This window comes from Budorcas taxicolor, chromosome 2 (genome assembly GCF_023091745.1).
Source record: "Budorcas taxicolor isolate Tak-1 chromosome 2, Takin1.1, whole genome shotgun sequence".
Taxonomy (NCBI): domain Eukaryota; kingdom Metazoa; phylum Chordata; class Mammalia; order Artiodactyla; family Bovidae; genus Budorcas; species Budorcas taxicolor.
In genome coordinates, this window is record NC_068911.1 from 78,485,379 (window position 1) to 78,501,653 (window position 16,275).

At 41.0% G+C, this 16,275-nt stretch overlaps 1 protein-coding gene across 1 annotated transcript in view; it reads left to right on the forward strand.

The window, feature by feature from the left end:
* The first annotated feature begins 15,376 nt into the window (after positions 1–15,376).
* The window catches only part of IFIH1 (interferon induced with helicase C domain 1), a 59,667-nt gene continuing 58,768 nt past the window's right edge, over positions 15,377–16,275 (forward strand). Inside the window, exon 1 of the mRNA XM_052635782.1 lies at positions 15,377–15,832. Coding sequence (XP_052491742.1) covers positions 15,377–15,832 — 456 coding nt within the window. The remainder of the gene's footprint in view (positions 15,833–16,275) is intronic.

Sequence of the window (16,275 nt, forward strand, 5' to 3'; positions counted from 1 at the left end):
GGTAGCTTCCAATACTTGGATTGCTAAAGCTCTATTAAGCAATCTGGATTCAACACAGCTTCTTTAGAAATGCTATGTGTAATGTTAATCACAGTGTGTGTCTATCACTAATGCTCAATAAAAGCACCAACACTATAATTCGCCTTGGTGAAGTTAACCTCTGATTCAGGTAATACTGGAAAAACACCTGTCTTACATTTTATTTTTAAATGTTTACTTATTGTTTAATTTGTTTGGTTGCATTGGGTCTTAGTCGCGGCACACAGAATCTTCACTGGGTCACACAGGATCTTTCACTGTGACACACAGACTCTCTGGTTGTGGCATGCAAACTTAGTTGTGGTTCATGGGCTTAGTTGCTCCACCACAAGTGGGATCTTAGTTCCCCGACAAGAAGTGGAACCCCACCCCCAATCCCCTGCACTGAAAGGCAGATTCTTAATAACCGACCACCAGGGAAATCCTGTCTTAAATTTTAAATACAGGTTTCATGCTTGTGAATATCAGAGCCATATTAACATGAGATCATACACTCACAGCACTGACTTTCTAGAAAGATAGAAATGAAATATCATTGACTGATACTTTTGGTTGGTGCTTATCCCTTCAGTCAGTAACTTATATATTATGTGAGTTTGAGTTACCAAAACCTAAAATAATTTGATCGAAACCATAAAAGTGGTCCAATTCTTAAATAGATCACGGCTGCCTAAAAGCTGAGATCATCTCATTTCCACACATGCATGTGTGAAGATAAGATTGCTGGTGGAAATATGACCTGGTAATAAGAATGAATGAAAAGATTAGAATCTTGTTTTCCATAAATGTTTGTTGTTTATATATTTATGAATCTAGTCACACTGTGCAGCTTCTGAGATCATAGTTCCCAGATCAGAGATTGAGCCGACTGAACTGGGCCTTCAACAGTGAAAGCACAGAGTCCTAAGCACTGGACCACCAGGGAATTCCCCTACGATCTATGTATTTATATAGCACATGATACTTTTCACAGCTATTTTGAAGAATATTATATTTGATATTCACAACAACCTTGTGAAATAAATAGCACCAGTTATTCAATAAATTTTAAGAGGAAACTAAGATAGTAATAAGGTGCATCGTGAATGTAGGCACAAGCCAAAAAACAGTTACAAAATATTTTTAAAACAAAACATGACCTAACTGATTTTCATGTTTGGAAAATGATAACCCAAAGCACTCCTGTGGTTTTGAATAAATGAATGAAGTTCCTGGCTTAAGCTTTCTAAGTTGCTTAAAAGCTAAGAATTAAGCTATAAAGCACTTTATTGAGTTCTCCCAAATTAGAAATTAAGTAAAAGAAAAAGTTTAGTACACCCCTTGTAAGGTCCCAGAGGATAGGAATTGTGACATATACTAACACAGATGAGGATCCATGATCAGTGATGTTGCAAAAACCACCAGAGTGGTTATAAGAAACTCAATTAATGCACCATCCAAGATCTGCTCAACAGTCTATCTCAAACTGTTGCTTTGTTTTCTGGCTTCTACCCATAAATCTCAATTGTTGCCGTGCATGAGTGCTCAGTGGTGTCTGACTCTTTGCGACTCCATGGACTGTAGATTGTCAGGCTCCTCTGTCCATGGAGTTTTCCAGGCAAGAATACTAGAGATGGTTGTCGTTTCCTTCTCCAAGGGATCTTCCCTACCCAAGGATCAAACCCATGGCTTTTGCATCTCTTGCATTGGCGGGAGGATTCTTTACCAGCTGAGCCAACTAGGGAAGCCCTCTAGTTGTTGGTACATTTATTTATTAAAAATGCAGATGGCATACTCAAACAGTAATTGAGGGATTATAATAAAGTCACTATTTACAAAGCTGTTGACATAGTTAAGAGACACCAATAAGGGATAATATAGCTCATCAGTGCAAGCAACAGTGAGAATCAATTACCACACTTAGGCTGTGGGGGCAAGGCAAGGAGGCAGCTACTGAAACCTGGAAAGAGCCGCTGTGTGGAGAGGGCCACCTGACATGACCTTCAGTGGAGGTATGTAAGATACACTGGAGAGAAGGGAGTTCCCTGTCTCTCTTCCCTGTCTCCAATCTCCTTTCAGAAATTCCAATGACTGATCTCCATCAAAAGCCAAAGAAAAAGGGAGTTTAGGGACACAACAGCCTCCCAGGGAGTAGTTCAGTATAGGGGAGGGTGGAGCATGAATCTTCAGAGGCAAGTGGAAAAGATAAAAAATAGTGAAGAGAAACAAATTCCATAAAGTACATTTATAATCCTGCCAAAATTTAACAGCTCTTCAATTAGAGACTCAATTTATGTAATTTTTCTGTAAGGCAAAAATCCAGATAAATTGCTTAAAGTTAGTATTTATAGAAAGATTATATTGAATAGTGAATTTCTCTTTCATTAAAAACAAATGCTTGACTGAGCAATTAGGCTATGGAGATGAGACGGAGAATGAAAGAAAACCTAGGTTTTTATTCAGCCACCATGATTCCATTACAGACTTGATCCACCCATTACAAGAGGCACTATGGCAACCAGCTCAGAAGAAAGGGGAGGGGGAGGAGAAAGGAGGATGTAACCTAGCAACAGAATCTTTAGGCCACAGTTTGCTCATAATTGTCAAAATGGTAGTTAGTGATATCAGAAAACATAATTAAATCAAGAGAAAGTATACTAAAAAGGGGTGAGTGGGGATATAGCAAATATTTAGATATGTAGGTAAGAAAGATCAAATATTTATTTAAGTTAAAATTCCTGTATAAAATGTTTTTCTGTAGATTATTTCAAATAAATGTACACATAAAGTAAAAACTGTTTAGAAGGAAATAAAAAACTGATTTCTATTAGAAAAGCATGTGCCTAAGATAGAGCTTTTTCAGTATAAATTTGAAAAATTAAATGGTTATAATCTCAACCTTAAGTATTAACTAAGCAAACATGTATCTTCAAGCTTATTATGACTTTATCATAGTTATTCAAGAATGAAAAAGTAGTTTATATATTTTTTTATTTTTTATTTTTTAATGTGTCTGTCTATTCATTTGGCTGCATCAGGTCTTAGTTGCCACACTCAGGATCTTCTGTGGTGCACGAACTTTCTAGTTGCGACATGCAGACTTAGTTGCTCCAAGGCATGTGGGAGCTTAGTCCCCTGACAAGGGATCAAACCCACATCCCTTCATTGCAAGGCAGATTCTAAACCACTGGACTACCACGGAAATCCCCCCAGATAGTTGATATTTAGATCAATATTGCTATTTCCTTCTGATTGATATTTGAGAAATGTTCATGTAGAACGCTATTAGCTAACCACATCATGCAGAAAACAAATTAATACCTATAACAGAATTAGGACAGTTTCCCTTTATTAACTCCACTGATTTCATTCATTCACATACACATTCTGATTTCAAGAGAATATGTTAATTGGTACACTAACTACATTTTCTTATTTCCTAAATTTTTGAAGTTCTGGGATCTGGGGCCAGACTAACTGCCCCTCCCAGGACTTGTTTAGTCACTAAGTCGATCTGACTCTTTTGCGACCCCACGAACTGTAGCCAGCCATGAGATTTCCCAGGCAAGAATACTGGAGAGGGTTGCCATTTCCTTCTCCAGGGGATCTTCCTGACCCAGGGATCGAACCTGTGTCTCCTGCATTGCAGGTGGATTCATTACCACTGAGCTATCAAGGAAGCCCAGAACCTACCAAAGGGAATTGTGCATATGTGTTTAGTCACTCGGTCATATCTGACTCTTTGTGGTCATATGGACAGACTGCATCCTGCCAGGCTCCTCTGTCCATGGGATTCTCCAGGCAAGAGTACTGGAGTGGGGTGCCACCTCCCTCTCCAGGGGATCTTCCCAACCCAGGGATTGAACTTGCATCTCCTGCATTGCAGGCAGATTCTTCACCACTGAGATGCCAGGGAAGCCCTTCCCAGGGGCTAACCAATTATTAAAGACAGCAAAAGACTCAACATGGTCTTTTGTAGGCAAACTAGGTAATCTAGGGCCTGAACTCTGAACTACCACCTCTCTCTGGATCTGTCTTGTCAAGAGGCAGAATCCTCTGTACTAATCTCCCTGGGGCCAGACACCAGGCAACTAGAAGAAACAGCCTCTATGACCCAGAGCCTCCTGAAATTATTCAAACTAGCCAATTCTAACCCTGCTTACCCTGCCTGGCCTGGCCTTGCCCATGGAAACCAAAATGCAGGCTCCACTCATCCTTTTCCTTGGCTCTTTATACCTCCTGACTGACCCTGGTGCTTCCCCTATGCAGTCTAGTGTGCCCCCCTTATTAGAAACTGTAACCGACTCGGCGATCACCTCCTGATCTGTTATCCTCATGCTATTGCAATAACAATAAAACCTACATTTTAAAACAATTGGTTCTAGTCATTATTGTCTGTTTTAACTCTTGAAGGAACTGTGCAGTAAATATTTCAGACGGATCATTAACTCCAAGTTCATTTACTGGCTGTGTGACACTGGGCAGAATAATACAACTCTATGAATCTCAGTCTACTTTTGCAAAATAGTGAAATTCTCTACTACTAGAAAAATTAGTCCTGTTACTGTTTTCTCTGTTTTTATAAAATATAATACTTCATACTAAATTATCTTCCCATTGGGAAATATAGATAATTTCCCTTTTTTTTAATCTGGCAAAAAATCTATAATTGTACCTAGTTATAGTTTTTTTGACTTGAGACCAGCCGAATCAGTTGTGATGCAATTAAGACTTGATAGTAAAGTCCCCACAAGGTGGCAGCAGAGGCATCACCATCAGTCGCTGTACAGAAGAGCCTAAGGAAGGAAGCAAGGGAAGTGAATGGTATGCCTACAGCTGAAAGTCTAGGATTCGGTGCTGCTTTGAGTCTGTCGGCTCCACATAGGAGAAGCTGGGTCACTGAGCTTCCAGGGAACTTAATAGGTCAAAGGCAGTGTTTGGCCCCACCTAAGACCCTGGGTCAGCTTTTAGAATTTCATTTTGTGAGGAAGTTCAGGTTTTTTCTACAGTTCTACAAATACTAAATGTGGTGTTCTACAAATATTAAATGAAAATACTATTCTTAATTCCTAATTAATGGCACACAGCACATTCCTGTGCATGTAAGCAGTCTATTCCTGAAAAACAAAACATTTCTGAGATGTAGAAAATTAGTTAACACTCATAGTCCATGTTTGCATCCTTATTAACATTAATTTATCTATTAAAATCATAAATTCTTTAAGTATTTTAAATAGATCATTTGTACTAACAAAATAATTTGGACTACTCTTTCATTAAAATTTTAAAAATCTCCCACAGAGTACAATATATCCCTCTTGAGATTTTTACTGCATTTGAGGGAGAAAGAATCAATGAAATGGAACCCTCTGATTAAGTTCTAAGATTGTGTACCAGTTCTGAGGGGTGGGAAAGACCATGCAAGCCCCCTAGAACTGTTGGATCTTTACACCCTCAACACAAATGTGCAAATAGACACACAAATGCAGGACTCGGATACACCTGTTCTCATTAGGAATTCAGGAAAAAAACTAAATTCTTGTAGGTGTATTCAGGAGCTATTCTATTTAAAATGTTATAAAATTTAATTTTCCCAGCTGAGGCTTAAAAAAGGGATGCTCTGCTTCTTGTTTCAGTTTTCACCTTACAAACCAGCATCCTATTCAACACATGTTCAGCATTAATGTTTCATCGTTTTGCACATTAGTTGGTGACTTCACTGTTTGAAATGACCCCAAGCATAGTCCTGAAGTGTAACCTGGCTTATCCAAGCACTGGAAGGCTGTGATGTGCCTCAAAGAGAAATATGTGATATGCTTTATTCAGGTGAGTTACAGTATTGTTGACCCTGAGTATAATATTAGTGAATTAACAACATATATTAAATAAGCGGTCTTTAAAGAGAAACACACAGAAAACAAGGTTATGTGTTAATTGATTTTAGAAATATTATGACCTCAGGAACCTAATTTTATACTTCCCCAGGGGCAGTGGTTCAGTATTCGTGAATTCAGTGTGATTTTATAGTGGACGATGAGACTTCATTGTACTCTCCATCGGTGCTATGCTAGTAGAGGCCCTAATCCTTAGTTCTCAAGTCTGGCTGGAGACTAGTCTCACAAGTGGAATTGAAAAGAGAAATAACTGACAATAAAGTTCCAATCATGGAGATTCTGATGCAATGGATAATTGTATATGTGTTTGCCTGTGAGTCAAATATATAGCGAGGCTTGAGAGCAACTTTCTAGCTCACTTTGCCACACAACAAGGAACTGAGTGGCTGCTCTGGTACTTCCTATTGGGGATTCTCTGGGAGGGCAATGTGTGTGCTCGGATAAGGAAAGCATCTAAAAGACAAATTTTTCTAGCCAGCCTTGGGTTATTTTTGAAATAAAATGGCTTAAGCTCCTATTAAAAAAAAAAACCAATGCATTAAAAATCAGAATTTTTAAGTGTTTTGAGCAGGTATCACTTTATTTTAGGGGAGGTGAACACAGCCAAGTTCTAGCCAATGAGCTATATAAAAAAAATTCTGCGTGAGACTCGTGGGGCTTTTTTCTGAGAAAATGCAAATGGGAGAAACTCTATGTTTCATCTTGTTACAACCTGCTTTGAACTGGAGTTGTAGGAAGAAATGATGTGGGGAGCTGTAGCAGTCATTTTGCAACCGTGAAAGAGAAGACAAGAAAATCATAGGGCACACCCGAGTTCTGACCTCAGTGAATTATTGGCTCTTTCTATTAAGTGTGAAAAGTCAATTCTCTGTTGCTGGGCCACATTTACTCAGTGTCATCTTTACCTCACAGCTGGAAGCATGCCTACTGAAATGGCCCTCCTATCCTGCAGAGCATGGTGAAGTCTGGCACAGTTCATAAGATATTTGACAAATTCTATAGGGCTTATGCTCTCATTGTCTCCCCTGCATGGAATTCTCAATCTATGCTCCCTCTCTCACTTTCTACAGGTACACTTTTCTATGTAGCTCTGCTCCACCACATGGGGCCACTGCTGCTGCTGCTAAGTCACTTCAGTTGTGTCCAACTCTGTGCGACCCCATAGACAGCAGCCCACCAGGCTCCCTGTCCCTGGGATTCTCCAGGCAAGAACACTGAAGTGGGTTGCCATTTCCTTCTCCAACGCAGGAAAGTGAAAAGTGAAAGTGACGTCACTCAGTTGTGTCCGACCCTCAGCGACCCCATGGACTGTGGCCTTCCAGGCTCCTCCGTCCATGGGATTTTCCAGGCAAGAGTACTGGAGTGGGGTGCCATTGCCCTCTCCCTCAGTTCAGTTCAGTTCAGTTCAGTCACTCAGTCGTGTCCGACTCTTTGCGACCCCATGAATCGCAGCATGCCAGGCCTCCCTGTCCATCACCATCTCCCAGAGTTTACTCAGACTCGCGTCCATCGAGTCTGTGATGCCATCCAGCCATCTCATCCTCGGTCGTCCCCTTCTCCTCCTGCCCCCAATCCCTCCCAGCATCAGAGTTTTTTCCAATGAGTCAACTCTTTGCATGAGGTGGCCAAAGTACTGGAGTTTCAGCTTTAGCATGGTTCCCTCCAAGGAAATCCCAGGGTTGATCTCCTTCAGAATGGACTGGTTGGATCTCCTTGCAGTCCAAGGGACTCTCAAGAGTCTTCTCCAACACCACAGGTCAAAAGCATCTATTCTTCGGCACTCAGCCTTCTTTACAGTCCAACTCTCACATCCATATATGACCACAGGAAAAACCAGAGCCTTGACTATACGGACCTTAGTCGGCAAAGTAATGTCTCTGCTTTTGAATATGCTATCTAGGTTGGTCATAACTTTCCTACCAAGGAGTAAGCGTCTTTTAATTTCATGGCTGCAGTCACCATCTGCAGTGATTCTGGAGCCCAAAAAATAAAGTCTGACACTGTATCCATTGTTTCCCCATCTATTTCCCATGAAGTGATGGGACTGGATGCCATGATCTTCCTTTTCTGAATGTTGAGCTTTAGGCCAACTTTTTCACTCTCCTCTTTCCCTTTCATCAAGAGGCTTTTTAGTTCCTCTTCACTTTCTGCCATAAGGGTGGTGTCATCTGCATATCAAAGCAACACAATATAAACCTATTACATGTGGAAGACCTGCATAGGCAGACTTTCATGGAAGATCTGGGTCTGCAGCCCTTCAGGCTCCTCTGTACATGAGGATTCTCCAGGCAAGAATACTGGAGTGGGTTGCCATGCCCTCCTCCAGGGGATCTTCCCAACCCAGAGATCAAATCCAGGTCTCCCGCATTGCAGGTGGATTCTTTACCTTCTGAGCCACCAGGGAAGCCCAGACCTGGGACTACTAAAGGTCAGTACAGCAAATGAAACATAGGAATGAACTTGTCATATTCTGGCCATCTCTGCCATCAGGAATCTCTCACAGATTCTCCCTTTGGAATGTCAATACAATCTAGCTATGGTGATCTCTTCCTTGGAGATCTCTTCCTTCCAGCGAAGACCATCTCAGTTCACCCTCTAATTAACAGATGTTGAGTGTGTATATATATATGCACACATATGCATTTACACATACATTTATGCAATTAAAAAATGGTAGGAAGTATATTAATAATGCCTACCTCTTGGTGATGGAATTATAAGTAATTCATATAATAGTCTTCAATATGACGTGATTTTCCCCCTAAAATTTCTACAGCAAATATAAACTATTTTTAAATAAAAATTAATTTTATTAAAATATTCAATTCAGGAACAAATCATCTGGACAGCACATGTCTGGCAATAGGCTCTGAAATATATTCAGGTTCCATGTGTTAATATACTGACATTTGTCACAAAGCAATAATAGCACTAGTAATTTGAAAGTTCAACTTCCAAAATCTAAAAGCTGCATTCCACTTTCCTCCTGGAGCCCTCTCCCATTTCACCTCCACACCTTCATTCTTGTTAATACTCCTCATCAAACGTATCACAGTCTCTAGCCTTTTATTGACTATGTCAAAGCCTTTGACTGTGTGGATCACAACAAACAGTGGAAAATTCTTAAAGAAATGGGAATAGCAGACCACCTTACCTGACTCCTGAGAACGCAGGTCAAGAAGCAAGAGTTAGAACTGGACATGGAACAACAGACTGCTTCCAAATCGGAAAAGGAGTAAGTCAAGGTTGTATATTGTTACCCTGCTTATTTAACTTATATGCAGAGTACATCATGAGAAATGCTGGGCTGGATGAAGTACAAGCCAGAATCAAGATTGCCAGGAGAAATCTCAAGAACCTGAGATATTAAACTCAACATTCAGAAAACTAAGATCATGGTGGATTGTTGAGTTTTAAGCCAACTTTTTCACTCTTCTCTTTCACCTTCATCAAGAGGCTTTTTAGTTCTTCTCTCTTTCTGCCATAAGGGTGGTGTCATCCCATCATTTCATGGCATACAGATGGGGAAACAATGGAAACAGTGAGAGACTCTATTTTGGGGGCTCCAAAATCACTGCAGAGGATGACTGCAGCCATGAAATTAAAAGATTCTTCCTCCTTGGAAGAAACATTATGACCAATCTAGACAGCATATTAAAAAGCAGAGACATTACTTTGCCAACAAAGGTCCATATAATCAAAGCTATGGTTTTTCCAGTAGTCATGTATGGATGTGAGAGTTGGACTATAAAGAAAGCTGAGTGCCAAAGAATTGATGCTTTTGAACTGTGGTGTTGGAGAAGACTCTTGAGAGTCCCTTGGACTGCAAAGAGATCCAACCAGTCCATCCTAGAGAAATCAGTCCTGAATGTTCATTGGAAGGACTGATGCTGAAGCTGAAACTTCAATACTTTGGCCACCTGATGTGAAGAACTGACTCACTAGAAAAGACCCTGATGCCGGGAAAGATTGAAGGCAGGAGGAGAAGGGGACGACAGAGGATGAGATGGTTGGATGGCATCACTGACTCAATGGACATGAGTTTGAGTACGCTCCGGGAGTTGGTGATGGACAGGGAAGCCTGGTGTGCTGTAGTCCGTAAGGTCACAAAGAATCAGACACGACTGAGTGACTGAACTGAACTAGCCCTTAGGAGGCTCTCTAGAGCTGAGGTCAAGTACTTTATTCTTGATCCCTATCAGCTAAAATCTTTGAACATGAACCCCCTAATATATATATAAATATACATTTCCTTTACATGTACAGTTATGACATACCGTAAAATACAAATGAAAACTTAAAAGTAAGGGATGAGATAAGAATGAAACAAGATTTTTAAAAGTAATTGATATAATCTAGTGAAGTCGGACATGACTGAGCAACTTCACTTTCACTTTTCACTCTCATGCATTGGAGAAGGAAATGGCAACTCACTCCGGTGTTCTTGCCTGGAGAATCCCAGGGACAGAAGAGCTTGGTAGGCGGCCATCTCTGGGGTGGCACAGAGTCAGACATGACCGAAGCGACTTAGCAGCAGCAGCAGCAGTGCATTAATAATGAAAATAATTTGTAATTGACAATGCTTTATTTTTTAAATTTAGTGTAACTCTCTTATTTAGCAATTCAGAAGTGTGGTTGGATTTATCTCAATATTTGATTTCAATAATTCATTTTACAGCAATAACTCATGTCTCTGTGCCTATTTGAAGACTTTGTCATCTGTATAAGAGCAGAAGAGAAATAAAAATATTTAACTAGCTGTATGGCGCATGCTGCGATTCATGGGGTCGCAAAGAGTTGGAGATGACTGAACGACTAAACTGAACTGAACTGAACTGAATGGCATGGGTAGTAAGCAATTAAAACAGCCACTCTTCAGTGAGAATGGACCCAGGCTGAGACTGCTAACCCCACAGTGCCCATCAGCTAAATGTCAACCAGGATTTCAAGGAAAAGACAAGGCACTCTACCAACATTTGACTGTAGCTTGCTCTTGAACATTTATTGTAAAATAAAAGAAGCCCAGTCATTCTACGCCTTTGAAGCAAAGGTGTTATTTTAAAGATGTGCAAATATGCAAGTAAAATTTGAAAAGACTTAAGCTATGGAGGAAGCATTTAGAAAAAAATGGATGTTTGGAAAATGTATCTCTGACTCCTGATACTTTTGCCCAAATATTTGTGTTGAAAAGCTTTCAAAAGTGCACACTTTATTAAAACTAAAACTTTAAAACTGAATTTTTGAAGATAATTGGGAAATGGTTATCATGACCTAGTAAGCTTGGTTTCTTTTTTCTATTTTCAACTTCTTTATATTTTTGAAATACAAACAGTATCCTTTCAAACTTTTCTGCTGCATCAACCTATCAGCTTCTGCTTCTTGCAGAAAGGGATACTGTGTAAAAACTCAGTTAGATGGCCAGTTATTGTATAATGTTTATGCATATAACTAAGTTGTTTCCTCTATAAATTGTGAATTATTTGAGTGCTAGCACTATCTCTTACTCATTATTTGTCCAAAAAAATTGCTGGCAGTCAAGTATAGGGCACGTGTAACATGCCAGGATTAGGGCTAAGTGCTTACAACAACCTTTTAACATAGTACAGATATCATCGTTATTCTCATTTTACAACTGAGAAATTTGAGGTTATTTTCCTGAGGTGACACAGCAATTAAGAGGCAATGGCACCCCACTCCAGTACTCTTGCCTAGAAAATCCCATAGACAGAGGAGCCTGGTAGGCTGCAGCCCATGGGGTTGCTAAGAGTCGGACAGGACTGAGCGACTTCATTTTCACTTTTCACTTTCATGCATTGGAGAAGGAAATGGCAACCCACTCCAGTGTTCTTGCCTGGAGAATCCCAGGGACGGGGGAGCCTGGTGGGCTGCCGTCTATGGGGTTGCACAGAGTTGGACACGACTGAAGCGACTCAGCAGCAACAGCTGAGATGTAAATCCTGATCTCCTGAGCTCACAGTCTCTAAGCATAATCACAACACTGTTCTGCCAGTGGAAGGGCATCTAACTTTCAATTACACAGAGTAGGATCTTTCTTGATACAATTTAGTAAACAAGTGAAAAAAACAGAATGACAATTCTAGAAGTATTTCCTCATCAAATTAAATTGTTGTCATTTTCTTTGGAAAAGGCATGACTGCCATGTGTGGCCATTAAATTATAGTTCTAGTTTGTTGAAGACATGGCAGTTTTGACTTTTCTTAAAACTCAAATGGTAAGGTGGTTAACAGCAAGAACTTGTTATCTAGTATCTTTCTGAGTGACTATTAAAAAAACAAAATGCTAAAAGATGACTTTTAAAACTGATAGAGATGGAAATATTTATTTTGCCTTTAAAAAGAAAGGGCAGCTCAAGAAAAAAGGAAAAGATATAGGTCAGTATGATTTCCTACCTCAAAGGAGAAAGAAAACAGAAACTTACATTTAGAAGCAATGAGGAGGATGATAAATGAAAATTATTTGAAGAAACTTGACATAGAAAATCTCTATTAAAACAAAAAGGAGAAAATAAATGAAACCATGCTGTAAAAATACAGAAGAAAAAGGATACATTTTGAGAGATTAGGTTTCTTGTACCCCAACTTCTTTCCTTCAGCAATGGCCCAATCAAGACTATGGTAGATTCCTAAAAATAGAGGTTTCTTTCTATTTTCCCTCAAAATCAGTTCTCATCACTCAATCTTCATCCAGCAAGGCGACTCTTCCCTGAGAGTAAATATGTATTATAATTGATGGGTATTATGTGATGCTAACGGTGAGGGTCAGGACAGGGCATCTATATGGAAAAGCACCCGTGAAACTGCAATGTGCATTATTATTTAGATGTTACCAAAGTCCTCATGCACATTGTATATTTTCTGGTTATTACATATTTCCTGTCTTCCTCCTCCCATCAGAATGCAACATCCAGAAAAATAGGAACGTTATTAGGTTTTATAAACTGACCCTAGTGTAGCACTGGTCATAGAGTAAGTTCTGAATAATTATTTTTTTAAGTGATTGAATGAATGAATGACATAATCTAAATGCCAAACACTTAAACCACTTTTGATCGTGTTTCACCAGGACAGCAATTTCGTGGCATTAAGAAGATGACATTATTTCTCTATATTTAATCAGCAACCTCTTTTTATTCCCCAATGTTTGAAACTAAAGGACTAAAGATGAGTACCATGGGACACAATGTTTTTTGGTTTGTTTGTTTGTTTGTTTTTGCTTTGAAATACTGAATACAACCTGCAAGCAACTAAAGGGCGGGGGGCAGGGGGAGGCGGACCTTAACAGTCCTAACAGATAATTTTGTATACACATAACTAAGCATATAATGTGTTTATCTTCTACCTACAAGATAAACTTCCCAAAGTAACTAAAGATATGGTACTGTTTTATGAAGAGAAAGTAAAGCAAAGCATAAACCAGGCTCACTTGTAAGCTCAATGTTCTACTTCACCTCAGCAACTTTCACTATGTGTTTTGACATTAAGCCAGTTGCTATAGTCAAGGCAAATAAAATTCCCATTCAGGTGGGAAATCAGTAAGGGCCTACATATATGCAGAGTACTATAATGGTCCTGTGTAAATAAGTCTTTTCTTTAAGCATATTACAATTCCTGGGGAGGAAAAAGCTATTACTAGCTACATAATGTAGTTAGTAACTAAACTAAGAAAACAGCTATAACGCATTGAATTGGGTATTTTCTATCCTCGAGTAAACAAAGATTCTGTATTTCTCTTACCCAGTGCAAAACACAACCAAACTTCTCTGGCCTATCCAAACTTTTCATTGAATGTGCATTGTTAACCCATGTCCACGGGATTCTCCAGGTAAGAATCCCAGAGTGGGTTGCCATTTCCTTCTACAGGGGATCTTCCCGACCCAGGGATCTTCCCTACCGAGGGTCTCTTGCATCTCCTGCGTTGGCAGGTGGATTCTTTACCACTGCACCACCTGGGAAGCCCACCAACTGATTACATTGCCTAAATATATCTTTTCAGTAGCCTAAATGACCCCTTCCACCTCCATATAATTCTGGACCACGAGGTTCTCATTATGAAGCAGATAAACTACCACCCATAGTCACCCAGGGCTGCAGAATGCCAGAGTGAGTAGCAACTCGAAGGACTCACATTTATGTGGCTTCTGTACTTAACCAAAGCTGCCATTTTTCAGTGTGGGTGTCTTTTTTTTTTTTCCCTCATGACATAGACAAATGTTGATGTTTACTACAAGTTGGTACATTAGTTGCTAATTAAGTTCCTGGCTGCTTCAGCCAAAACTTGCTGTATTGAATCCAAGAAAAGAATGGCAGCTACATCAAAAATAAGTTGTTGGGGATTTTGTTTGTTTTATTAAAGGAACGTTGTATATTAAAGAATATGGGGAACTTACATACTGGGAGATAGAAAACCTTCAGTCTTGGCTTCCTCCTAAACTGAGTTGGTAGTTCAAGTCCTTCCGCGTTTGTCACCAGGCCTTGGTCAAAGCCAAATAAACATTACAATCTACGCGTGAAGTAACAAAGTTGATTCACTGTTTATCATACTTCATCTTTTTCATAACAACCCACAAATTCCCAGAGGAAAGAGTTACTTCTTGGGGACCCACAGGAGGGCAGGTTTATCCTGGAACGAGCTCACTTCACCCGGGGGGGCTACTTATCTCCGCTAAGAGATGTCTTCTTAGTGTCATCTCTCTGCTTGTCCCTGTAATCTCACACTGGGCGGGGCTGGGGGCTGCCTGCATTCGCCAGTCAAGCCTACTAACTTCCTGTTGCCATCAGGGTCTGTGGCAGTCTCCCTTCACCTCTGGGCTGGGAAGTCCCCAATCACGCTTGCACGCCCTCCAGATCTTAGCTGACAAGGGGTGGTGCGAGACCGTCGCGGGGAGGGAAGTCTGAATTTTCAGGCCGAACCCTGCAAAGTCGACAAAATACCCGCTGGCGTTGCTGAAGCGCTGCCGTCTTACTCCGTGGAAGAGAGAATTCGCTTTCCGTTTCTGTTTCCCACAGGGCCAAAGGACTGTCCTTACCAGAACCGACCAAAAGGTGGCTCCTCCCCGACCAAACAGACACTCCCCGCCCAGCGCATTACGTGTGGAAAGTCCTGAAGAAGAGAATCGAAACAGAAACCGAAGTCAGGCCAACTATAGAACTGCCTGGCCGAGGGTTGGCCTCGAAACTCCCACCCAAGTGAGCAGAGCCGGCGCCCTGGTCCCCGGCTCACGCGAGCGCCCGCCGCCGCCGTGTCCTGCGCACCTGCCCACCTGCCCAGGTGCCACCGCGCCCCCGCGCGCCCGCCCGGGGGTCCTGCAGGCAACCCCGTCGTCAGGTGCGTTGCTGCAGGCCCTGCGGCTCCGAAGCAGCAGCGAAGACACCTATCATTCGCTGAGTTGAGAACAACTTTTCCGTCTACCTGGGAGAATCTTTTCCCACCTCTGAGGAAGAAAGATGTCGTCGGATGGGAGTTTCGCAGACAAGAATTTCTGCTATCTCATCTCGTGTTTCAGGGCCAGAGTGAAAAGGTACATCCAGGTGGAACCAGTATTGGACTACCTGACTTTTCTATCTCCAGAAGTGAAAGAGCATATTCAGAGGACGGCCGCCACCACTGGGGACATTCAGGCAGCTGATCTGCTTCTGAACACCTTGGAGAGGGGGAACTGGCCGCTCGGCTGGGCTACGATGTTCGTAGAGGCCCTCCGGCAAGCAGGCAACCCCTTAGCCGCCCGCTACGTGAACCCAGAGCTCACGGACTTGCCTTCTCCATCGTTTGAGAACGCTCACGATGAGTGTCTCCAACTGCTGAACCTTCTTCAGCCCACACTGGTGGACAAGCTTCTGGTTGCAGATGTCTTGGATAAATGTGTGGAGGAGAAACTGTTGACAGTTGAAGACAGAAATCGGGTAGGTGTCAGTTCAAATGGAGCTAGACTTAAAGGCAGATATTGCTACTTAGGGTTGTTCCTCCATTTGCCCCATTCCAAACGTTTTTTGACATCTTTGGGTAAATTTGGTTCCCTCCTTCCTTGAGACTGTCTAGGCTTTTAAAAACATAATTTTGCAAATTTAAAACAAAACAGCTATTTTTTCTAATTCTTTAACTGAAATGAGCTAAAGAAGAAAGAACTCTAGAAAAATAATGTATGCTAATAGACAGCATTTATTAAACACTGTACGATTAGATTCATTTGCAAAACCTATTATCAGAGTTCATGCTCACAATAATCTCTTGAGTTATTAGTTAATAATCTAGTATTATGAACTGTGCCATTTTACAGATGACTAGACTGAGGCAGTTTAAATAACCTGCCCAAGGTCTACCAGGAAGACAGTGGTAGAGGTAAGGA